Raw genomic sequence first — 27,343 nt, 5'->3', positions numbered from 1 at the left:
GTCTTCCTCTTCCTTTTTACAGGGCAGGGTCTGTGTCAAAGAGGAAAAGGGGACTTCAGAGGGTCCGTGGTGCCTGGTCTTCCTCTTTGGTGGATCCTCCTTCAACATCCTGAAGCTACTCTCCTGTTTTTCAGGCAGAAGTTGTTCTTCACAGACGTCTGCAGGACACAAAATGACAAACATGCTTGAGAAATGTCCAGATTTGCTCAGTCACATGAGGCATTCAGTAAGTTTACATGTACTTAAAATAACAAGTTAATGTATGAATTGGCCTGAAAACAAACACACTGCTGTTTACAACATCATTCACAGGAAAAGAAGACCACTTTTTACGAGGGGTGGGCAATATGGCCTAAAAACTGTATTGCCATAAATTCCCTTCTGCCTGAGGTATGATGTATAAAGTTAGAGAAAAGATTAGGTCGTTTACATTGTAAATCTGTATTCCGTATTGTTAGCTCTGCTATGGCGCTACCTTGTGGTCGAGTTCGCTCACTGCGAGTGCAGTGGGTTGAAAGTGCATTTCCTTTTGCTACGTGCCATAAACCCCAAGTATGGTTTCTTCTTTATCTCGCCAAGCAACGTTTGTAAGTGTAACCGAGGATTTCCACTGGATAAGAGACTTAACCACAATTTGTGGTTTGGAATGACGTCTGGAACTCAAGATAGTTCCACATGTCTGGGAACGCCACCGACGGATAATCCTTGATATTACTCAACAAATTTTTAGGGATCTATTCCATTTCATAATTAGATTTTTTTCTCGTATCTGCTTTTCGCAGGAAGATCTCGGCCAGGGGTGTTTAAACTAATTTTAGATGGGGGGCCACATGGAGGAAGATCTACTCCAAGTTGGCCGGACTGGTAAAATTACAGCAAGATAACGTAAAAATAAAGACAACTGCAGATTGTTTTCTTTGTTTAAAAATAGAACAAACACATTCTGAAAATGTACAAATCATGTTGTTTTTTTTACATCCAATAGTATTCTATATTTAGTTGTCCTTTTTTACACTTTCAGAATCAATTATGTGATAATGTTCATCAGTCAACTCATTGATGTTCATTTTCAATCTATCAAGATAAATAAATAATATCAAAATCAAATTACAGGATGTTATTGATGTAGTTTGCTCATTTTCCCCGACTGGTGCGCTAACATCATGTGTTTTAGTTGTGTTTTACATATGTAGCATCATCTACAAAGATACAAAGAATTGATATTGCGACATCTAGAGGACACATTTAGAACAGCAGTTTCTTTCATTCAAAAATTGCGACTCATTTTTGTACTTAGCCAACTCATCCCGTCTCATTCACTCATTCACACACTAATGGCGGGATCTGCCATGCAAGGCGCTTACAACGACCCATCAGGAGCAAGGGTGAAGTGTCCTGCTCAAGGACACAACAGACGTGACTAGGTTGGTAGAAGGTGGGGATTGAACCAGGAACCCTCAGGCACGGCCACTCTACCAACCGCGTCACTAGCCTTCCACCATAGACCTGCCTACTAGCCTTCCACCATCGACCTGTCTACTAGCCTTCCACCATCGGCTTGCCTACTAGCCTTCCACCTTTGACCTGCCTGCTAGCCTTCCACTATCGACCTGCCTACTAGCCTTCCACCATCGGCCTGTCTACCAGCCTTCCACCATCGGCCTGCCTGCTAACCTTCCACCATCGATCTGCCTGCTAGCCTTCCACCATCGACCAGCCTACCAGCCTTCCACCATCGACCTGCCTACTAGCCTTCGATCGACCTGCTGTTTGCCTCCAGCCATTGGCTTCGTCTACGGGCTTCCACCCATCGGCCTTGGTTGCTGGTCTTCAGCCCTGTCTGCTAACATCTTCAAAAATAGTAAAACAAGTAACTTCTCCTCTCACTATGTCACAAATTATTATATTGTGTTTTATACTTTTGTGTGGTTTTACTGGTGTCCCAAATGGGTCTGGTCACCCCACTCACGAGCAATGCTACTTCAAGATGACAACTTTGATAATTTGACATTTCATCATAGTGGCAGCTACAAAATAACCTCGGCCTTATCTCAGTTGAAGATTTCTGTGACTTTGGACAAAACAAAATGGCTGCATACTATGGTAGAGTCCATTCATTCTTATTGTTTCCTTGTTTTGAGAGATCACGTTAACATTACTGCATCCTCCCCTATTGTGAGCACTTACTTTCACAGATTAAAGATCGACTCAAAAGATTGTAACTTTAAACGCAAATGTTTAGTTATATTATTGTTATTGCTCTCAGGAAATGTTGAGACTAATGCAAGCCCTGATACACCTACACAATGTTTTACACCTGCGGATTTTAAAACTAGATATGGTCTTGGGATTATTCATATCAATGTTCGGAGTTTACTACCTAAACTGGATATGGTAAAGATCTGGATAAACTCAACAAATGCTGATATTGTAGTCTTATCTGAAACTTGGCTTAAACAATCTGTGCTTGATAAAGATATTTACATTCATGGCTATAATGTCTATCGTACTGACCGACAAAGAAAAGGTGGTGGAGTGGCCATATATATTAAGCAGAGGCTTGATGTTAAATTAGTGCTCTCTGAATCAGTAAGTAAAGAACTTGAACTGTTAGCACTTGAAATTGAATTAGCTAGAAATCACCACATTATGGTAGTGGGGTGTTATATGCCTCCATCTGCCCCTAGTAATTCCCTATCTACTCTTGTGAAGCTTATGTCTCAACTGAAATACAAGGAAATAGTGATTTGAACTGGGACTGGCTCACATCTGTGTCTGACTCTTTGAAAGCACAGTGTGAATCTCTAAATTTAACACAATTAATTAACTCAGCTACAAGACCTAATCCTAAATGCCCTCAAAAAGCTACACTCATTGACTGAATTCTAACAAATATGCCCTTTAAATTTGTTGCATCTGGTGTTTTCCCTAATGATGTGAGTGATCATTGTGTGATTGCAGTAGTGCGAGACACAAGGATCCCTAAAAACAAGCCTCGTCTTCTTGAAAAACATAATATGAAATTATTTGAGACGCAAGCATTTTTACACGACTTGCATCTTTTTAATTGGGATAGAATTGCTCTTTTTGATAATGTTGAACTGGCTTGCAAATATTTTCACGAAAACTTCTTGAGTATAGTGAACAAACATTCCCCTTTTAGAAAATGTAGGGTTAAAGGACGTGACAATCAGTGGTTTACATCGGACCTGTCAGATGTATTGCATGAGCGTAATGCTTGGGCCAGGGCACGCAAATCAGGGTTAGAAGCAGAGTGGTTGAATTTTAGACAATTAAGAAATCAATGTACCTCTCTCCTTCGGAAAGGCAAATCAGAACTGTATTTCTCCACAACAAATGAAAACCACAAACACCCAAAGAAGTTTTGGAAAATCATCAAATCTTTGTCAGCCTGCAGTAATTCAGTCAATCTCCCACCTAGTATACCGTATTTTCCGCACTATAAGGCGCACCTAAAAACCACAAATTTTCTCAAAAGCTGACAGTGCGCCTTATAACCCGGTGCGCTTTATATATGGATAAATATTAAGATTCATTTTCATAAAGTTTCGGTCTCGCAACTTCGGTAAACAGCCGCCATCTTTTTTCCCCGTAGAAGAAGCGCACGGTGCATGCTGGGATATGTGACGTTTCATTTCCATTTGTGTGTTTATGTAAAGACCCCAAAATGGCTCCTATTAAGTGTGTTGTCTGTCTAATTATAAATAATGCAGACGAGGCGTGTTAACTGAGTTCTCAACGTTTACTCACAGCGTGCTCATAACCACATTCTAACTGCCAGCATACAACAACGCTTCTCAGGGCTACCGCGCATGCTCGTCACTATCGTTGCATGCTGGGTAGTGTAGTTGTTATATTTGCTAGCTCATAACATCACATTAAGAGACACGCTTACACGCTTAATTCAATACTCGCCGTCATTCCGGGTGGATTGACAAAAGACCTCCAGCCGCTAGATATTGGTGTCAACAGGGCATTCAAAGCTAGACTGCTAACTGCGTGGGAACAGTGGATGACAGAAGGCGAACACACGTGACGTTCACCAAGACAGGGAGGCAGGGAGACAGCGCCAGACGACATTTTGGATCCCACATTCGCCCAACTTTTCAATTCGAACAACGAAGGAGAATAATTCGAGGGATTTATGAATGAAGAATAACTTCAGAAAGTGAGCGTTATGTTTGTTTTGTGTGTTGTGACATTAACGTTCGAGCAACATTATGTTGCTATTGCTCTGCACTATTTTGAATTTTACTATGTTTGTGATTGCACATTTGCGTACATTTTGGGAGTGAACAGAGTTGTTAGAACGCTGGTTTTTAATATATTATTAAAGTTTGACTGACCTATCTGACTGTTTTTTTTGACATTCCTTTAGCGCAGTTAGATGCGGCTTACAACACCGGGCGGCTTATAGGTGGACAAAGTTTTGAAATATGCCGTTCATTGAAGGCGCGGCTTTTAACCCAGGGCGCCTTATGGTGCGGAAAATACGGTACTTGTTGATGGTGTCAGAGTAAGTGACAGAAGAGAAGTGGGTAGTCATTATAATAATCATTTTATTTGCTCTGGTTTTCTCTATAATTCTGACAACTCTACTGAAGTTCCGCTAATTCCAGAAAGAACCGTTGAAAATACCCAGGTTTTTAACTGTACGCCCTTTACCACAACAGAGGTCATGAGGGCTCTAAAACAACTTAAACCTAGAAAGCCAGCTGGCTCAGATAAGTTGGAGCCGCTCTTCCTAAAGTTGGCAGCTGAAATTATAGCTGGACCACTGTCTCACATTTTTAACCTTACTCTAATTTCAAATGAAATCCTCTTGGATTGGAAATCTGCCCTTGTAATCTCCCTATTAAAAGGAGGTGACCCTAGTAATCTAAAAAATTACAGACCAATCTCTAAACTCTCTGTTCTGGCAAAAGTGCTTGAATCCCTTATCAGTGAACAGATAAAAGACTTTTTGGACACCAACTTTATTCTGTCACCATTTCAGTCAGGTTTTGGCAGAAATCCCAGTACTGTTACTGAATGCTATGAAGTTTATAAATGATGTAACTGAAGCTCTTGACAAAAAGCAGTGCTGTCTGTCCCTCTTTGTTGACTTTTTCAAAGGCATTTGATACTGTTGATCATGTCATTTTAATCAAACGTCTTTCAGCTATTGGTTTTTCTCAGCAAGCAGTTGGATGATTTGAAAATGACCTCACAAGCAGAGCTCAGGCTGTTCAGATAGAAGGTTCCATCTCGGACGTACTGCAAGTGGAAAAGGGTGTCCCTCAAGGTTCTGTGTTGGGCCCATTATTAATTAATAATTAATAATGTTGGACAGAATATTCCGAACTCAACTTTCCATTCCTACGCTGATGATACTGTCATATACTGCACAGCACCCACTCCTGCTGAGGCCTTTAAATATCTACAACATGCATTTGACAGAGTACAAGAACAACTTTGCTATCTTCAACTGCTTTTAAATGCAGAGAAAACAAAGTGTATGTTCTTTACCACATCAAAAACTGTAAGATCAGCACTGTGTGAGAACATTTGAACAAGAAATGGGCAACAAATTGTGTTAGTATCTGCTTTTAAATATTCAAGATTTGTAATTGATGACCACTTGAGTTTTAAGGAGCACATTCAGTATGTTGTAAAAAAAAACTGAAACTTTTACTGGGATTTTATTATAGAAACAAGTCTTGCTTTTCTTTTACTGTGAAACAGAAATTAGTGGAAACAACCATTTTACCTGTTATTGACTATGGAGATGTGTTGTACATGAATGCTACTGCTGGTTGGCTCCACAAGCTGGATAGTGTGTACCACGGGGCACTGAGATTCATCACCAACTTACTCACCATTGTGTGTTATACTCAATGGTTAACTTACTCACCATTGTGTGTTATACTCAATGGTTAACTTACTCACCATTGTGTGTTATACTCAATGGTTAACTTACTCACCATTGTGTGTTATACTCAATGGTTAACTTACTCACCATTGTGTGTTATACTCAATGGTTAACTGGACATCTTTATGTGCTCGACGCCTCAATCATTGGTATGTGTTCATCTACAAAACCATTCTGGGTATCACCCCATCTTATCTGTCTTGTCTTTTAACAAAGAAACAAGGAAGTCACAATCTTCGTTCAATGAATGTTCTGCAATTTGTCGTCCCCAAAGTAAGAACTGAACTGGGCAAGAAAGCATTTAGGTTTTCAGCAGCGAAGGCTTGGAATAACCTACAATCCAATATTCAACTTCAAACCCTTGTTACATTGAATGAGTTTAAAGCTTCTGTGAAAGGATTGCAGTCTACCTTGTCTGTATGCACATGTGTTATGTCAGCAAGTTTTAATGTTGTACATTTAATGTTTTATGTGTTGTTTACTGTTTTAATGTAACCTTGCTGCTGCCCTCTTGGCCAGGTCTCCCTTGGAAAATAAATATTTGATCGCAATGGGATTTTTACCTGGTTAAATAAAGAAAAAAACAAAACAAAAAAAAACAGCTGTTTATTTGAAGTCTTAAAGAAGTCAACTATGTGTGCAGTGCAAGGTGAAATGCAGTTATGTCATCTTCTTGTCAATAACACACACATCAAACTTTTGCGTGTTGTTGCTTCCTTATTTGTCATTATTCAAAGCTGATTTTAATGTGTAGCAGCGGCAGCTGAACTCAATGTGACAACGTGTCATAGTTACGCCAGTCAGCTAGAATTAAAAATACAAATAGTTGTGTCGTTAGTCCAGAATCTTCACAGTCCTCATGGATGACATAATTAGGAACCAGTACTAAAAAAAATGGTACTTGGTATACAGCCCTAATCTTCACCACTAAACCTTTGAAATATGCTGACATGTGTGCTGCTAAAGGTAAATAAACAGTAGCCATATTGAATGTTTGCCTTCATTTGACCACGTGAGGTAAGGAGGACGGCCTCTAGGTCACATGGTTACACCCCAGCAATTACACTGTTGATGATTGATGAGCATTCATTTTTAAATGGACGTGTTAAAAAGCAAGTATATCTCCATCTTTAGTCATAAATGTGACCCCGGATGAACATGTGTCACAAACATTGTATTAGATGATATGTGGATGTTGTGCTTACTTGGACTGTGATGAAGCTGTGAGGACTCAGGTGCTTTGTCTTCATGCTCTTCAGTCTTCACAGAGACAACAGTCAGTGGAAACTTGCTGACATCATCCTCCTCCTGCTCTACAACACACTCTCCCTCCTCTTCCTCTTTCATGTGTGAGGGCTGTGGATCCTCTGAAGTGAAACTGTCCCCCTGCAGATGAGGGAGACATTCTTCTTGGTGTCCAATCAGCTGATGGATGTCTACAGGACACAAACAAAACACATTTTAACTCCTACATGCTAAATATTAAATCGTACATGAAATATAGGGCTGTGGCTATTGAAAATGTTATTAATCAAGTGTTCTACTGGAAATGTTTTCGATTAATCGAGTAACTGGATAAAATAGTGTTGCTTGTTTAAAGACAAATTTAAGCGACTTTAAGACATTTCACTTAATAATGAATGGTTTGAGATGGTATGAGATCAAGATGTCATCTTTAGATCAGGCTTTGTTTTTTCCACAATCACTGCCACATTAAAAAGTTAAAGTACCAATGATTGTCACACACACACTAGGTGTGGCCAGATTGTTCTCTGCATTTGACCCATTAACCTTGATCACCCCCTGGGAGGTGAGGGGAGCAGTGAGCAGCAGCGGTGGCCGCGCCCGGGAATCATTTTTACGGTGATTTAAACCCCAATTCCAACCCTTGATGCTGAGTGCCAAGCAGGGAGGTAATGGGTCCCATTTGTATAGTCTTTGGTATGACACAAGCTACTGATCTCAGGGCGGACACTCTAACCACTAGGCCACTGAGTAGGTGGATGTAGCAGGTGTTGTAGTAGGTTAATGGCTGCACCAATATGAAGGAAATAACAGGTCAGTATAGCTTTTACACACATAAATAACTTGTCAAACCTGCCAGCTAGCAGGCTAGGTTTACAGCGTCAGTTACCATGGTAACTGACTCTGACTTTGTCTTACCTCTCTTTTATTTTTGGAGGTCAAACTCTGGAGCTTTACATACTCAGGAGTTTGCACTTAACCTGCTCTCTGGAATATTCCCCCGGTGACTGTGTGAGTTTTGTGTAAACATGTTGATACACTTTGTTACAAACTGAGAGGAACATCAACCTCTCATAAATATTGTGTGTCTGAACATCCTCACATGACAATTCATCTTCCTATAGACAATCTATTGAAGAAAAGTGTTAATAATAAATATAAAGTTAGTAAAGATGTGAGAGTAAGAAGTAAACAAACCTGTTGTGTGTAACACAACTTGATGTTTTTCATGTTGTCGCTCCTTCTCCTCTTTTGTTGGACAAAGTTCCTCCTCGTACTCTGCTATGGTTCTTTCGCACATTTTCACACAATCACAACACTTTACACTCACACTTGATCTCTGCTTAGCGATGTGTTTTCATCTCTCTTTGTTAGCAGCTAACAAGCTAAGCTAACTAGCAAGCTAAGCTAGCTGGAGAAGTGCGCTCAGACTAATATACAAACAGTTATTATGACTCTATTTAATAGAGTGTAATAAAGGACATATATGTGTACATGGACGCACAGATTAAGAACACTGAACTGTGACGACTGCAATAACGTCTTCACCGTCAGACGCCATCTTGCTTTATCCTCGCCCTGTTTGGTTCGCGCGCAGTCTTGTCAGATCTCGCGAGAGAAACAATTAACCAGCTCTATTCCAGATCTCGCGAGAGAAACAAGTACAAACCAGCTCTTTCCCAGATCTCGCGAGAGAAACACGTAACCAGCTCTTCCCCCCCACCCCCGGTACAACTATTTCCACATTCTGAAAATAAAAATAAACTTTTACATTTTCAAAACAAAGACATACAACTTATTTTGGTAAATAAACAGTAGCTTATATGACCCCTTTAAATGATAAGTTGCCTGATCAGAGCGAGACGAGTCGTGGCTCCTCAGCTTCATGCAGGACGGAGTGGTAGGAGGCGTGGGCGAGGTTGACTGACTGCAAAAGACCACACCATTATTTTTAAATCAATCTAAATATTGCTCTAGTTGGTATTTGTGTTTTAAATCCTGTTGTAAAGATTTGTACCTTCAACTGTAGTTGTAAATATTGAGTGGAATTGTATTATAATAACCGAATATATTCCCTCATTTTGGAATAGTTGCAATTAAAGCAATACATGAATCACAACAGCTGTAGTCTCAGCACTTTGTAGCGCCCTCTGGCGTGAGTGTAAAAGCTTACAGCACCTGGTATTCCCAGGCGGTCTCCCATCCAAGTACTAACCAGGCCCGACCCTGCTTAGCTTCCGAGATCGGACGTGTTCAGGGTAGTATGGCCGTAAGCCGAAAGACGAGGTTAAAACAACCTTTTTAAATGGAACTCTTACAGACGGGATGGGAGACAATTGTTATTTATCTTAGAGCCTGGCGCGCATGCGTACACTAATGTGCTTTTTCTGTCTGTGTGATTGTCTTCCTTTGCTACGGCGGTCAAGTTGCTTTCACGGTGGATATTTGCCTCCGGAGCTCCAGCGGAAGCTCCCCCTCACTGTGCCCACACTGCTCTCTCATGCTGCGGGGAGATTGCAGGAGAGGTGCCGCTCTCAACACTACTTTATGCTTAGGGACCGTCAATAAATTACTATTGTCTTCGAAGATGTATATCTGCTACATCAAAACACTGATTCATCTAAAAGGAGGTCAAATAAATAGTCCTACATTTTTAATATCGTTCCTGATTTTATCATTTAAATATTTTTTAATGTAAACAACTCCATGTCATCATGCAACTTAGTAACCAAATTCCACTTTATATTAGTCGTGCTAACCTTTTATTTTAAAATAGGATCAAAAACATTTTGATATTAAAAACAAATGTTTATTTTCAATAGATTCCTGGTCATATGACCTAAAATCTCAAATTCACTTGATATTTGAAGTGTTTTCTCTAATGTGTTTCACACCTTTTTGTTTTAAATTGTAAGTTTAATTGGATTTTATATACATTTGTAATATTGAAAACCATGGTTTCATTTTTAGTTCCCGCAACAACTACGACTATCCAACATAAAACCAACTTAACTCTCATTTGGAGCTCATACAAATGCTGCTAATTATCTGTATAAGAAATATCATCACGCACATGATCTTTATTAAAAAACTTTTTTTTAAATAAAACCCTATTTTAAAATAAAAGGGTGTGTGTTACACTAAAAGGTTAACATGGCTAATAAGTGGAATTAGGTTACTAAGTTGCATGACATTCAGACTATTGGGAAAATATCCTTATTTTTTTATATTTAACATGAATATAATTTTAAAATTATGAAATAATGGGCATGCACAATAAGGAGGTATGACTAATTGTTTACCTTCTTTTAGATGAATCAGTGTTTTGATGTAGCAGATATACATTTTTCGAGACAATAGTGATTTATTGACGGTCCCTAAGCATAAAGTAGTGTTGAGAGCTGTGATGAGGTGGCATCTGAATGCAGCTGGGATAGGCTCCAGCACCCCCTGCCACCCCAAAAGAGACAAGCGGTAGACAATGGATGGAGAGCTGCACCTCATACAGCCAGAAAAAGCACATTAGTGTACGCATGCGCGCCAGGCTCTAAGATAAATAACAATTGTCTCTCACCCCGTCTGTAAGAGTTTCATTTAAAAAGGTTGTTTTTACATCTTTCTTCGGCTTACGGCCATACTACCAGAGGTGGGACCAAGTCATTGTTTTGCAAGTCACAAGTAAGTCTCAAGTCTTTGCCCTTAAGTCCGAGTCAAGCAGGGCCGGCCCGTGGCATAGGCCGTATAGGCAAATGCTAAGGGCGCCGTCCATCAGGGGGCGCCACGCCAGTGCCACAAATGTTGGGAGAAAAAAAAGAAAGAAAAAAAGTTGGTACTATTATTTCTAAATACAAAAAATAATCCCACGTTAATTAAAATGCAAAGTAAAGCCTATTTAATAGAAATATTATTTGTTACAAAACCCTCCCTTCCCGTATCGTGACTCTTTTTGGACCTCCCCACATCAAAAAATCAACACAAGATGCCAAAACTGTCAGGTGCCCAGGGAAGAAAAAAGAGAAAAGAAGAGGAGGAGAAACGAGAAAAGACAAGAGGTAGCAGGTAGGTAACGTTAGCCTACATGAAATTATTTGTCTGTTACAGAATGTGATAGTAACCTGGCTTTTTAGCATTAAGCTAATGTTACATGATTCGGCAATTGCTAATCAATAAATAGCTAGTTCTGTTTTAACGTCGGGTTAATTGTGGAGGGGGCTAAATTGTTATGGAAAATAATAATGTAACGTTAGGTAATTACAGTACTCCCACTTTACATTCCTCAGGGACATTTCTTTCTTTCTTTAGTTTATTTGGAACATGAACACACTTACATCATAATACATCACACAATTTCATATCATTTCATTTTACATCATGCCCGAAAAGGAGTAGGAAGAAGCAAAGCTTATTTAATACTACCTCTTTCCCACTTCAAAGCGTTTACAAATATATAGAATCATTTACTGACCTTTTTATATAATAAAATAACATCTATGAGTTAGTATACAACAGTTTTGTAATATGTAATTAATTAGTTAATTCAGTCATTATTAACATACTGAGATGAAGAATATCTTATTTTCAATAAGGTTGAAAGTATTTCTCATAATTCTTCTTCTTTGTACTCTGTAAGCACTATTATTTTGAACAACCTCTTCAATTGGATCATATCAGTACAATTTTTAACTTTTTTACTTAATCTATTCCATAATTTAATTCCACATACTGATATGCTAAAAGTTCTAAGTGTTGTACGTGCATATAAATGTTTGTATTAGGTCTCTCTCAAGCAGGTGTTTTTTGTTTACATTGTTATTGCCTTCTGGTTAGCTAATGTTTGCCCTGCAGGTAATAGTCACTTTTCCACCCCTTTATATATTAGGTATAGTTGTAAGTAAAAAAAAAAGGTCAAAGACAAAGCTATTCGGGTTCTTGTGAGTATATACACTTCACTGCCGATGTGGGGGGGCACCACCTAAAATCTTGCCTAGGGCGCCAGATTGGTTAGGGCCGGGCCTGCTTGAACCCCAAGTATGGTTACGTAATTTATCTCGCCAAGCAACGTTTGTAAGTGTAACCGGGGATTTCCACTGGATGTGGAATAGCGGCGCCACGGCGACAGACTCGTTCCATTTATTGTTTTGAAGTCAACATGTCAGTTTCCACCGCCTGACTTCTATATTTAGTGGTCGACACAACAAGACGGTTCAATTGAGCTAAAATCTGCTCGTGTGGGACAAGAAGTCATGCATAAACACAAAATAAATGATCCAGTTTACTTTCAAAGTAGAATATTCTGTTTAAGGCGGATGGTATTCTACACTTTGAAAATACCTAATGGACATGAAGTCCACTTGTCAAAAGGTTTTCAGACCTAATTTCACCTCCTTGACACAAATAGACAAAGACATGCTGATTCTAAAAGGCCCAAAATGAAAGAATCATACAACAGGCATATCCCCCGGCAGACATATGGGGGCATGTTTCAAATACCAGCTGATACGAGGACTTGAATAAAAATCATTCTCCTACAGTTTCAAAGCAATGTGTACATTAAAATTCAGCGTTGTATTAAAATGACTAGTTCCATCTCCAACATGAACACTAACACTACTAACACTACTGCACACAGGAAAACGTGTGGAGGAGAATTGCAAGTAGCCGAAACAAAGATTGAAAATGACTGACAAAAGGCTCACTTTGTTCATGTACCGTATTTTTCAGAATATAAAGCGCACTTAAGATACTTTCATTTTCTCAAAACTCGACAGTGCGCCTTATAGTCCGGTGCGCCTAATGTGCGGCATAATTCTGGTTGTGCTTACCGACCTCGAAGCAATTTTATTTAGTACAAGGTGTAATGATAAGTATGACCAGTAGATGGTAGTCACACATAAGAGATACCTGTAGACTGCAATATGACGCCATTAAACAACAAAACTTTTTATGTTCCATTGAAAATAAAGAACATTACACACACAAAAATCTGTCAAAATGTTTTAGTACGACTTTAAAAGCCGCACCGCTTGATGGATTGTCGGACCATTATGGCTACCGTAGTCAGAGATACAAGTTTTACTATGATGTGTGTATAAGGACCACAAAATGGCACCCATTAGCAGACATATTATCTGGCGTTTTGTTTCGCAATATTATGCAAAACCAACTTTTCTTACCTTCTGGTACCTGCTGATGTGTATTTGGGATCTGCAGAAGTCCTGGAAATTTGCGCACGTCCATGCCGATGCCATAATCGATAAGCTTCTTCTTTTTCCCTATCTTCTTGTTATGGGATATTCACCCTCTGCTGTTGCCATTTCTAATATAAAGTAGTGTAAAATGATGTCAGTAAAGCTCTAAAACAAACCGGTGTAGTGAGTTTACATTATTCACCCAAGGAACTTTAGTTATTAGAGACTTCCGGTCAGACGCTTTTTCACGGGACACATTTCCAATGTTGTTGTTGCACTAGTGAGCCACGGATGAGGAGATGCTGCTCCGTTGTTGATTGAAGTAAAGTCGGAATGTCATTAAAACAGTTAGCTCCATCTTTTGACACTTCTTCCAATCCGGTCCTTGCACGCTACACCGCTACAACAAAGATGACGGGGAGAAGACGCTGTCGAAGGTGAGCCACGTAAATAAGACCGCCCCCAAAACGACGCATCCGGAAGCGACTGTCAGAAAGTGTAGGTATATATGTATTTACATATTGTTGCTCATTAGCGCATTAATTTCAAAAACACATCACAAAGTTTTTTGTTTTTTTTAACAAGATTACTGAATATTACACACTACAGAATTCATGAGAGCCAACAAACAAACAAAAAACATCACCTACTGTACAAAGTCTGCTGTGACTATGACACAGACTGATATAATCTTGTTATATTCCCATTTAGATAAACAATGATTCATAATCGTCGCACAGAAGAGAGGGGTGAAACCAAGCATCTTTTTGTGTCGTTCGCCATTGCCGGGTCTAAATTGGCTGTCAAACGGTACCAACTTGTCAAAGTACATCTTCATCCTTCTACTATCCAGGTGAGAGGCATAATTCATGATCTGGAATAATCTTTCACCAGCACCGAGGCGAGGAAGGAGCTCACCAGCCGGTGACGTCAACATAGACACACAAGCTATAAATAGTTTGTCTGCGTTAGCACTTATAATAACAATATCATTAATACTTGGTTGGTATTCAAACCACGAAATGCAAATGGAGTATTGTTGGCACTTTTTGGATGGTTATAGAGGACCTCCCATTGGCTCCATTGCAAGTGGACATTTTTTTACAAACCCCGTTTCCATATGATTTGGGAAATTGTGTTAGATATAAATATAAACGGAATACAATGATTTGCAAACCATTTTCAACCCATATTCAGTTGAATATGCTACAAAGACAACATATTTGATGTTCAAACTCATAAACTTTTTTTTTTTTTTTTGCAAATAATCATTAACTTTAGAATTTGATGCCAGCAACACGTGACAAAGAAGTTGGGAAAGGTGACAATAAATACTGATAAAGTTGAGGAATGCTCATCAAACACTTATTTGGAACATCCCACAGGTGTGCAGGCTAATTGGGAACAGGTGGGTGCCATGATTGGGTATAAAAACAGCTTCCCAAAAAATGGTCAGTCTTTCACAAGAAAGGATGGGGCGAGGTACACCCCTTTGTCCACAACTGCGTGAGCAAATAGTCAAACAGTTTAAGAACAACATTTCTCAAAGTGCAATTGCAAGAAATGTAGGGATTTCAACATCTAGAGTCCATAATATCATCAAAAGGTTCAGAGAATCTGGAGAAATCACTCCACGTAACCAACATTGAACGACCGTGACCTTCGATCCTTCAGACGGCACTGTATCAAAAATTGACATCAATCTCTAAAGGATATCACCACATGGGCTCAGGAACACTTCAGAAAACCACTGTCACTAAATACAGTTGGTCGCTACATCTGTAGTTGCAAGTTAAAGCTCGACTATGCAAAGCGAAAGTCATTTATCAACAACATCCAGAAACGCCGCTGGCTTCTCTGGGCCCGAGATCATCTAAGATGGACTCATGCAAAGTGGAAAAGTGTTCTGTGGTCTGACGAGTCCACATTTCAAATTGTTTTTGGAAATATTCGACATCGTGTCATCCAGACCAAAGGGGAAGCAAACCATCCTAACTGTTATCGACGCAGAGTTGAAAAGGCAGCATGTGTGATGGTATGGGGGTGCATTAGTGCCCAAGGCATGGGTAACTTACACATCTGTGAAGGCACCATTATTGCTGGAAGGTACATACAGGTTTTGGAACAACATATGCTTTTTGGGGCGGCATGGCGTAGTGGGTAGAGCAACCGTGCCGGAAACCTGAGGGTTGCAGGTTCGCTCCCCGCCTCTTACCATCCAAAAATCGCTGCCGTTGTGTCCTTGGGCGGGACACTTCACCCTTTGCACCCGGTGCCACTCACACCGGTGAATTGAATGATGAATGATAGGTGGTGGTCGGAGGGGCCGTTGGCGCAAATTGCAGCCACGCTTCCGTCAGTCTACCCCAGGGCAGCTGTGGCTATGAAAGTAGCTTACCACCACCAGGTGTGAACGAATGATGGGTTCTACATGTAAAGCGACTTTGGGTACTTAGAAAAGTGCTATAGAAATCCAAGTTATATATATATATATATATATATATATATATATATATATATATATATATATATATGCTGCCATCTAAGCGCCATCTTTTTCATGGACGCCCCTGCTTATTTCAGCAAGACAATGCCAAGCCACATTCAGCATGTGCTACAACAGCATGGCTTCATAAAAAAAGAGTGCGGGTACTTTCCTGGTCCGCCTGCAGTCCAGACCTGTATCCCATCAAAAATGTGTGGCGCATTATGAAGCGTAAAATACGACAGCGGAGACCCCGGACTGTTGAACGACTGAAGCTCTACATAAAACAATAGGAAACAATTCCAATCCAAAGCTTCAACAATTAGTTTCCTCAGTTACCAATCGTTTATTACTATATTTATACCCAAGTGAAGTGAATTATATTTATGTAATACATCCATATTTCAAACTATCTCATCTATAAATGAATGAATGAATGAATGAATGAAATAAGTTTATTTCGGTCATAGAATCAACCATCAACCATTAACCATTGTGTGTGACAGACTATACATTTATAACAATCATACACATTTACACACAAAAGGAAAAGAAAAGAAAAGAAAAAGCATGACCGAAAAAGGAATAGGCTAAGCCAAAGCTTATATTTGGCTATCCTAAACCTTCACTGAAAATAAGATTACCTGGAACATCAACGTTAAAAAAAAAAATGTAGGAGCATATTAACAAGATAGTTACACAAACAACAATGTCACACATGTTATATGTGCTGATGTTGTTAGAAAGTCAACATTAAAGTCTTGACAGTTTATTTCAAATCCTGCAGTTTCATTTGCTGCTGCTGTTCTCACCAGCACACTTGTGTTTCTTACACTGGTACTTAGAAGACAATCTTTCACCACACACACTGCAACTCAACACTTTCTCTCCTGGGTGTCTTCTCATGTGTCTTTTCAAATGTTGACTTTGTGTAAAACCTTTACCACAAGTTGAAGAGGAAAAGTTTTTTTCACTAGTGTGTGTTCTCATGTGTTCTTTCAAAGATTGACTTTGTGTAAACCCTTTACCACAGATTAAACAGGAAGAAGGTTTTTCACCAGTGTGTGTTCTCATGTGTACTTTCAAATATTGACTTTGTCTAAAACCTTTACTACAGATTGAACAGATAAAATTTTTTTCACCTGTGTGTGTTCTCTTGTGTCTTTTCAAACTCTGACTTTGTGTAAAACCTTTACCACAAGTTGAACAGGAAAAAGGTTTTTCACCAGTGTGTATTCTCATGTGTACTTTCAAATGTTGACTATGTGTAAAACCTTTACCACAGGTTGAACAGGAAAAGGGTTTTTCACCAGTGTGTGCTCTCATGTGTATTTTCAAAGATTGCCTTTGTGTGAAACCTTTACCACAGAATGAACAAGAAAAAGGTTTTTCTCCAGTGTGTCTTCTTGTGTGTGTTTTCAGATCACTATGGTATTTAAAAGTTTTGTGACAGAGAGAACATGTGAAGTGAGTGTTGTCAGTGTGACATGTTGCATCATCTTTAGAGTGTTCATCATCAGTGTCAGGAGAGTGTGACGTTGTGTCCTCACTATCTGATAGTGGAGCTAAGATCTTGTCTGCTTGTGATCCTCCACAGTGGTCTCCATCAGCTTCTGTTGTCATGTGTTGTGTTGAGCTGCTGCTTGGAGGCTCCGCCTCTCTCTTCTCCTCACTTTCACCTTTGACCTCATCATCTTCACTCTTCACAGGGACACCAGTCACTGGCATCTTGGTGACATCAACCTCCTCCAGTCCTTCAAGATGCTCTCCCTGCTGACTGATGTTGTGTTCCTCCTCTTCCTCTTTAATGTGAGGGGTCAGTGGGTCCTCCTCTTCCTCTTTAAAATGGGTGATGAGTGAGTATTCCTCTTCCTTCTTAATGTGGGAAGGCTGTGGCTCCTCCGTCCGCATCCTGAAGCTCCACTGCTGTTGCTCAGGGTGAAGATGTTCTTCACAGACGTCTGCAAGACAAACACACCATCTCTGCTCAGTCACACAATGCATTCAGTACTTTTACATGCACTTAGGAAAAACAAGTTATCGTATGTAACTGTCTTGAAATCTCAGTGACGCACAAACATGCTGCTCTTTACAACATTATTCACAGGAAAATAAAAACAAACCAGGACGACAGGACTTTTTACTATGGATGGACGATATGGTTTAAAATTGATTTTGCGATATATTATTTCATATAGAATTACTAATAGAACCATTTTAAAACAGGCTACACATGCTCCTAATTTAGTTGCTGAAATATGCAGTAAAATATTACATCATTTCCAGTATTATTTTCTCAAAGAAAGTAACCAGATATTAACAGTAAATAAACAAATACATTAATAATAATTGTTTGGACAAAATAATACAATTAGAAATGACACAATATGTTACTGCATATGTCAGCTGCCAAATTAGGAGCCTTTGTAACCAGTTGTGACATTCTTCTATTATCAATCATATACCAAATGATATATGGTGACATATATTGTTATTAGGATATAGATTTGAGGTCATATCGCCCATACCAAACATTGGTTCGCCGAGTCATTTTGTTTGGCCCACCAAATATATTTATTTTTTATATTCTTCAGATGTGTGTGTATTAAGGGTGTAACAGTAAGTGTATTTGTATTGAACCGTTTCGGTACGGGGGGTTCGGTTTGGTTCGGCGGTGTACCGAACGAGTTTCCACAGGAACATATTAAGTAGCGCACCGCACGTTGTGTAAACAATGCACACCGAGGCACAACACATGGTATGCTAGCAGCGACCGGGCTACTACAACATGTAAAAGCCAGAGCTGGAAGACCCTCTTTCCTCGTTAAGATCTCCCGTTTGGGAACACTCCGGCTTCGCGGTGCGATACAACAATGGATAACATTGCTTCAACGAAGAGAAAGACGAACAAACACAGCTACCACCACATTCAAGCAGCCTCTCCTCGGCAAGTCATGCAGGGCTAAAGCAATAACGAATGCCGTTGGTGTTTTTATAGCAGCAGTTTTAAGACTATATTGCATTAAAATCTATATTTTGAGCCACTTCTATGGTGGAAGAACAATGAGCCCATATATATCCCCTTACTGCCAAGTTAGCCAGGCACTACCTCGCCATACCTGCTACCTCCGTGCCCAGCGAAAGGGTATTTTCCACAGCTGGAGACATTGTAACTGCAAGCAGGTCTGCTCTTTCTGCACACAATGTGGATAAACTGATTTTTCTGGCAAAAAACATGAAGATTGAGTGAAAGTCACCAGGGTTAAAGGCTGAGGGGGGAAAAGAAAAGTTAATCTGAGGATGAGTTGACTTGAAACTGTTTAATGTTGCACTTTTTGTATGGAGAAGAAAAGTTTTGTCATTTTATTTAATCTGAGCAACAACTTGAAGCAGTTTAATGTTGCACTTTATATGTAGAAAAGTTTTGTTAGGAAACCAAGTCTGAGCCTTATCTTATTTAGTTTTCATTTTATATACAGTGGGGCAAAAAAGTATTTAGTCAGCCACCGATTGTGCAAGTTCTCCCACTTAAAATGATGACAGAGGTCTGAAATTTTCATCATAGGTACACTTCAACTGTGAAAGACAGAATGTGAAAAAAAATCCAGGAATTCACATTGTAGGAATTTTACAGAATTTATTTGTAAATTATGGTGGAAAATAAGTATTTGGTCACTTCAAACAAGGAAGACCTCTGGCTCTCACAGACCTGTAACTTCTTCTTTAAGAAGCTCTTCTGTCCTCCACTCGCTACCTGTATTAATTAATAAACCTGTTTGAACTCGTTATCTGTATAAGACACTTGTCCACAGCCTCAAACAGTCAGACTCCAAACTCCACTATGGCCAAGACCAAAGAGCTGTCGAAGGACACCAGGAAAATAATTGTAGACCTGCACCAGACTGTGAAGAGTGAATCTACAATAGGCAAGCAGCTTGGTGTGAAAACATCAACTGTGGGAGCAATTATCAGAAAATGGAAGACGTACAAGACCGCTGATAATCTCCCTCGATCTGGGGCTCCACGCAAGATCTCATCCCGTGGGGTCAAAATGATCATGAGAACGGTGAGCAAAAATCCCAGAACCACACAGGGGGACCTGTTGAATGACCTGCAGAGAGCTGGGACCAAAGTAACAAAGGTTACCATCAGTAACACACTACGCCGACAGGGAATCAAATCCTGCAGTGCCAGACGTGTCCCCCTGCTTAAGCCAGTGCATGTCCAGGCCCGTCTGAAGTTTGCCAGAGAGCACATGGATGATACAGCAGAGGATTGGGAGAATGTCATGTGGTCAGATGAAACCAAAATAGAACTTTTTGGTATAAACTCAACTCGTTGTGTTTGGAGGAAGAAGAATACTGAGTTGCATCCCAAGAACACCATACCTACTGTGAAGCATGGGGGTGGAAACATCATGCTTTGGGGATGTTTTTCTGCTAAGGGGACAGGCCGACTGATCCGTGTTAAGGAAAGGATGAATGGGGCCATGTATCGTGAGATTTTGAGCCAAAACCTCCTTCCATCAGTGAGAGCTTTGAAGATGAAACGTGGCTGGGTCTTCCAGCATGACAATGATCCCAAACACACCGCCCGGGCAACGAAGGAGTGGCTCCGTAAGAAGCATTTGAAAGTCCTGGAGTGGCCTGTGACCTGAATAATAACCAAGTATTAGCGATATTGTTATTATAAGCGCTAACGTTAAGGACCTACTTTTAGCGGCGCATTGATCACAGAAATAACTAGCTTATGCTGCTATATTGACATACTGAGCTGCTTTCTCGCCTCTAAGATGGTGAAAGCTAATTCTAGATTATAAATCATGCCTCTCATTTATATGGTGAAGGTTGTGGACATAAACCGAGAACTTGGTCAACTTTGACATCCAACTTAGACCTGAAGATGGCAAGAAAGACACGGAAATATGCTCTTTTGCACCCACCCTTTTTTAACCCTTTGTGAGGTTTAATTCTTCATCTAAACGGGAAGATATGAACATCCCATCAGTCGGCATCCCAGTGAGAGCAGACATTGTATGCTTAAAATAAGCAAGATATGTAAATATGACATGTTATTAAGAATATTACTACATTACATACTGTATATATGTACAGTGTGTATTTAAAATGTTGATGAAGGTTTTAGGATGTTATTTAGAGCACTTTATAGGCAGAATAGAGCGGCTACTAATGACTCAATTGTTAGCTAACTTTTGCGAAGGTTTATTTTCTATTGAGGATGCATTAACCATCGACCTGCTCAGTGGCCTTGTGGTTAGAGTGTCTGCCTTGACACTGGAAAGTCGGGAGTTCAAATCCCGGCCGAGTCATACCAAAGACTATAAAAATGGGACCCATTGCCTCCTTGCTTGGCACTCAGCATCAAGGGTTGGGGGTTAAGTCACCAAATGATTCCCGAGCGCGGCCTCCGCTGCCCTCACCTCCCAGGGGGTGAACTTGGGGATGGGTCGAATGCAGAGGATCATTTCACCACACCTAGTGTGGGACTACCGTTGGGACCTGAACTTTAACTTACAAAGGGACTGTGAATGATTCCAAAAAGTGCAGTTCCCCTTGAAATGAGAAAACAGAACAAAAACATATCATGTGAAGTGAATTATATTTATATAGCGCTTTTCTCTAGTGACTCAAAGCGCTTTACATAGTGAAACCCAATACCTAAGTTACATTTAAACCAATGTTAACTGGGAGCAGGTCAGTAAAATGTCTTGCCCAAGGACACAACAGCTACGATGGCAGAAGCTGGGATCGAACCTGGAACCCTCAAGTTGCTGGCACGGCCACCCTACCAACCGAGCTATACCGCCCCAAGTAACAAGAACAAAATACATTAATAATAAAATGCCTCATAGCAAATGTGATGAATTTATCTTATTACTGTCCTTTTTCGGGCTTTCCCTTTTAAAGGGCAAAGTCCTCGCAGGGTCTTTTGTCCTAATGACTGTCTGGTTAAAGTGAGGAGACTATAATTTAGGAAAACTATTTATTTACAAATGGACTAGAATAAGTCACTCATTTTTACAAGTAGCTAAAGTTGGGATATAATTAAGATAATGAAGGATGAAGTGATTAAGAAATGTGTAATATAGATTAGAATAGGCCGTGCAACTAATCATATGTCCTGAGTTCCAGTTGAAACTGGGTGCAAGTTCATGCCCACGCACATACACTCTTATCGCCCACATTCTTGCCACGGTTTACGTGGCTTCTTGGCCCAGGTCTGAAGGACAACACCAGATATGAAGTCAGAGTCCAGGGAGAAAAAAGCAGCAGTCAATATCGCACAGAAGGAACCTTCCTGGTGTTACCTGACGGCACGACCACCAAGCTGCGACACCACTACAAAGGCTCCTCCATGCTCGTGCTCGTACCACAGCCTGAAGTACCAGCAATGGCCGGCATCTACTGGGTACACCTCCTCCCGGGAAGGAGTCAAGGACGAGGACTGCTCCAACTGTTCTATCAGTGAAAGCCCTGGCTGACTGAGCTGCGTCCGTATGTACCGCCACCTGTTATGATCACCAGTCAGACGACTCATACCAGGAGGCCTTAGACTCCTATATATGTTGGAAGTCGGGGTGTGGCTGATCATGTTGACCTTTCATTGCAACAACTAGCATGGTATGAGATGGACACCATTGCTGTCCCACATTGTTCCCTTGCTCTCTGTCCCGCCTACCAAGCCAAAGACTTAGGTCCAATGACGAAACAGGGCGTAGCTGCCGCTGATTGGACCGACACGCAAATACCACATTTTCAACACTCCCTGTTGTCGGTTAAAAACATAGCTATGGGCTGCACTTTGGACACACCTGCTGTAGGAGCTAGCAGCTACACAACAGCTAAGCTAAAACAGCACATTTAAGCATATCAAAATAATTTAGTTGCTTAATACGTACACTAAGTCTCCAAAACAGAAGTCGGATAGAAAGTATCCAGTAACAAACCTGTCCGCATCGTTCAACTTTCTACGCCATGAGCTTGACTAATGAATTATTGTGGCCACTAGGTGTTGGGAAAGATCAAATCGAACAATTGCAAAAGCATCCGTCATAAGGTTAGTGTTTTTCTTATATTTGTGTCAATATGTATAAGCATCCTCAGCCTTCCCGGTAAGGTCTATTCAGGTGTACTGGAGAGGAGTTTACGCCGGATAGTTGAACCTCGGATTCAGGAGGAACAGTGTGGTTTTCATCCTGGTCATGGAACTGTGGACCGGGTCTATACTCTCGGCAGGGTCCTTGAGGGTGCATGGGAGGTTGCCCAACCAGTCTACATGTGCTTTGTGGACTTGGAGAAGGCATTCCCTCGGGACGTCCTGTGGGGAGTGCTCAGAGAGTATGGGGTATCGGACTGTCTGATTGTGGTGGTCCGCTCCCTGTACGATCAGTGTCAGAGCTTGGTCCGCATTGCCGGCAATAAGTCGGACACGTTTCCAGTCAGGGTTGGACACGCCAAGGCACCGATTCTGTTCATAACTTTTATGGACATAATTTCTAGGCGCAGTCAAGGCGTTGAGGGGATCTGGTTTGGTGGCTGCAGGATTAGGTCTCTGCTTTTTGCAGATGATGTGGTCCTGATGGCTTCATCTGACCAGAATCTTCAGCTCTCACTGGATCGGTTCGCAGCCGAGTGTGAAGCGACTGGGATGAGAATCAGCACCTCCAAGTCTGAGTCCAAGGTTCTCGCCCGGAAAAGGGTGGAGTGCCATCTCCGGGTTGGGGAGGAGACCCTGCCCCAAGTGGAGGAGTACAAGTTCCTCGAAGTCTACTTCACGAGTAAGGGAAGAGTGGATGGTGAGATCGACAGGCGGATCGGTGCGGCGTCTTCAGTAATGCGGACGCTGTATCAATCCGTTGTGGTGAAGAAGGAGCTGAGCCGGAAAGCAGAGCTCTCATTTTACCGGTCGATCTACGTTCCCATCCTCACCTATGGTCATGAGCTTTGGGTTATGACCGAAAGGACAAGATCACGGGTACAAGCGGCCCAAATGAGTTTCCTCCGCCGGGTGGTGGGGCTCTCCCTTAGAGATAGGGTGAGAAGCTCTGTCATCCAGGAGGAGCTCAAAGTAAAGCCGCTGCTCCTCCACATCGAGAAGAGCCAGATGAGGTGGTAAGGGCATCTGGCCAGGATGCCACCCGAACGCCTCCCTAGGGAGGTGTTATGGGCACGTCCGACCGGTAGGAGGCCACGGGGAAGACTATGACTATGTCTCCCGGCTGGCCTGGGAACGCCTGGGAACGCCTCGGGATCCCCCGGGAAGAGCTGGAGGAAGCGGCTGGGGAAAGGAAAGTCTGGGCTTCGCTGCTTAGGCTGCTGCCCCCGTGACCCGACCTCGGTTAAGCAGAAGAAAATGGATGGATGGATGGATGGATGGATGGATTTGTAACACAACTTGATGTTTCTTGAAAAAAGCGTCCAGTAGTTGATGTTGTCGCTCCTTCTCTTTTTTTGGACAAAGTTCCTCCTCATACTCTACTATTGTTTTTTGTTTCTTCCTAACATTACAAATATTTCTTCAACGGCAGCAGCTAGTCGCTGATTCACCAACACTCACATCATTTGTAATGTAGACATGTTCACACAATAATAACACTTTACACTTACATTGGATCTCTGCTTAATGTAGACATGTTCACACAATAATAACACTTTACACTTACATTGGATCTCTACTTAATGTAGACATGTTCACACAATAATAACACTTTACACTTACATTGGATCTCTGCTTAATGTAGACATGTTCACACAATAATAACACTTTACACTTACATTGGATCTCTGCTTAATGTAGACATGTTCACACAATAATAACACTTTACACTTACATTGGATCTCTGCTTAATGTAGACATGTTCACACAATAATAACACTTTACACTTACATTGGATCTCTGCTTTGATGTGTCGATCACTTCCGCCTCTCTTTGTTAGCAGCTAACAAGCTAAGCTAAGCAGCAGGCTAGGCTAGCAGGTCAAAGTGCACTCAGACTAATGTATCCGCATACAAACAATTAATAAGGACGTTTACTCTGTTAAACGACATACATGTGCACATGGACGTAATTAAGACCAAGAAACCATAATAACCAAAACAAGGTATTCTCCGTCAGACGCCATCTTGTTTTGTTCTTCCTCCTGTGTGACGTCATCGAGGTGTTCTCAACCGCGGAACAAATGTTGTCCAAACACGTGTTTCACTGGGACAATAGTGAGTGGTGCACACTTCCTTCGCCCAGCCACAGAACAACAGAAAGTGCCATTTAAGAGTTGCTGGTGTAACAATAAGAAGAATATATTCCACTCCTCTCTTGTACATGCGGCTTATGAGGTAATATACATTATATATGTTTATATTATTTACCTGATATGTTGTTCGAAGCTAACGTGCTAGCGTTAGCCAGCTAGCAGGCCTTTGTAGCAAATGCGAGCGTCTGAGGAGTGTATTTTATATGTTCTCTATGACAATTATATTGACTTATTTAATTCCTTAACTGTTTTTTTGCTGTATAGTACAGTCACGCTTAACATCATTAAACATTTGTTAATAGAAAGGAATGAACGTCTCGTAATTTAAGTCTGGAATAAGTCACATGGTATAATAATAATAATAATAATACATTTTATTTTATATAGCACTTTTCAGTGTACTCAAAGACGCTTTACAGGATAAACATTAAAATTATTATTATTATGACAGTGTAATATAATATATTACACATACATTGCAGTAGTCTACTTTGTGTTGGTGCTAACTTTATTAGCAATAAATACAAATTATGTTGTTTGCACGCGCTTCTATTACCTTGATAACATCCATCCATCCATTTTCCTACCGCTTGTCCCTTTTTTGGGGTTGCGGGAGGGGGTGGGGGCCTATCTCAGCTACATTCGGGCGGACATCCATCCATCCATCCATTTTCTACCGCTTATTCCCTTTGGGGTCGCGGGGGGCGCTGGAGCCTATCTCAGCTACAATCGGGCGGAAGGCGGGGTACACCCTGGACAAGTCGCCACCTCATCACAGGGCCAACACAGATAGACAGACAACATTCACACTCACATTCACACACTAGGGCCAATTTTAGTGTTGCCAATCAACCTATCCCCAGGTGCATGTCTTTGGAGTGGGAGGAAGCCGGAGTAGCCGGAGGGAACCCACGCAGTCACGGGGAGAACATGCAAACTCCACACAGAAAGATCCCGAGCCCGGGATTGAACCCAAGACTACTCAGGACCTTCGTATTGTGAGGCAGACGCACTAACCCCTCTTCCACCGTGCTGCCCATTAAATATAATATAGTTCGGGCGGACATATCATGGAAATTCAATCAACTGATGCTTGTTATTACGAATACACAATTTGCACAATTGTAAGTGATTATATATATATTATATATGTAAGTAAATATTTAATGAAATAAATGTTAAATATTAAAAATGGCTTTAATATACTGTACACAAATTGAACATGCATCAATATTTTGTTTGTAATCGAATCATGAGGTATCCAAATATTCTCAAAAAATATATATATATGTATATATATACACTATCTTTCCAAAAGTATTTTTCCACCTGCCTTTACTCACATAAGAACTTGAAGTGCCATCCCATGGAATTGTCCAAAATGTTTTGGTATCCTGGAGCATTAAAAGTTCCTTTCACTGGAACTAAGGGGCCAAGCCCAACTCCTGAAAAACCAACCCCACACCATAATTCCTCCTCCACCAAATTCCACACCCGGCACAATGCAGTCCGAAATGTAGCGTTCTGGCAACCTACAAACCCAGACTGGCCCATCAGGTTGCCAGATGGAAAAGCGTGATTCATCAGTCCAGGCGTCTCCACTGCTCTAGAGTCCAGTGGTGACATGCTTTACACCACTGCATCCCACGCTTTGCATTGGACTTAGTGATGTATGGCTTAGATGCAGCTGCTCGGCCATGGAAAGCCATTCCATGAAGCTCTCTGCGTTCTGTACGTGGGCTAATTAGAAGGTCACATGAAGTTTGGAGCTCTGTAGCAACTGACTGTGCAGAGAGTCTTTGCACTATGCTGACCTCTCTATCAGTTTACGTGGCCTACCACTTGGTGGCTGAGTTGCTGTTGTTCCCAAACTCTTCACTTTTCTTATAATAAAGCCGACAGTTGACTTTGGAATATTTAGGAGCGAGGAAATTTCACGACTGGATTTGTTGCACAGGTGGCATCCTATGACAGTTCCACGCTGGAAATCACTGAGAGCGGCCCATTCTTTCACAAAATGTTTGTAAAAACAGTCTCCATGCCTAAGTGCTTGGTTTTATAAGTGATTAGGACACCTGATTGTCATCATTTGGATGAATGGCCAAATACTTTTGGCAATATAGTGTATATATATTCTCACGCCAGCACATTTCTTAAGGTGTGAGTGAGGTTCAACCAACATACTATCGCACGGCCACACTCGCTGGCACTTGTTACACGTG

At 41.0% G+C, this 27,343-nt stretch overlaps 1 protein-coding gene and 1 pseudogene across 2 annotated transcripts in view; both read right to left on the bottom strand.

The window, feature by feature from the left end:
* Positions 1-27,343, bottom strand: part of LOC133570505 (uncharacterized) — a 490,167-nt gene that overhangs the window by 403,036 nt on the left and 59,788 nt on the right. Inside the window, exons 1-2 of one of the 2 annotated variants that reach the window (XM_072916481.1) lie at positions 8,375-8,753; positions 7,138-7,368 (exon numbers count right to left, since the gene is read on the bottom strand). The exons of the other annotated variant lie outside the window; for it this stretch is intronic. Coding sequence (XP_072772582.1) covers positions 7,138-7,368; positions 8,375-8,477 — 334 coding nt within the window. The 5' untranslated portion in view covers positions 8,478-8,753. Of the gene's footprint in view, positions 1-7,137; positions 7,369-8,374; positions 8,754-27,343 lie in introns of those variants that run through there. 2 annotated transcript variants of the gene reach the window in all.
* On the bottom strand, positions 9,344-9,452 carry LOC133571235 (5S ribosomal RNA; annotated as a pseudogene).

The sequence above is a fragment of the Nerophis lumbriciformis genome, linkage group LG28, assembly GCF_033978685.3.
Source record: "Nerophis lumbriciformis linkage group LG28, RoL_Nlum_v2.1, whole genome shotgun sequence".
Taxonomy (NCBI): domain Eukaryota; kingdom Metazoa; phylum Chordata; class Actinopteri; order Syngnathiformes; family Syngnathidae; genus Nerophis; species Nerophis lumbriciformis.
The sequence above is the reverse complement of the archived record's forward strand: the minus strand, read 5'-3'. Positions and strand labels throughout refer to the sequence as shown.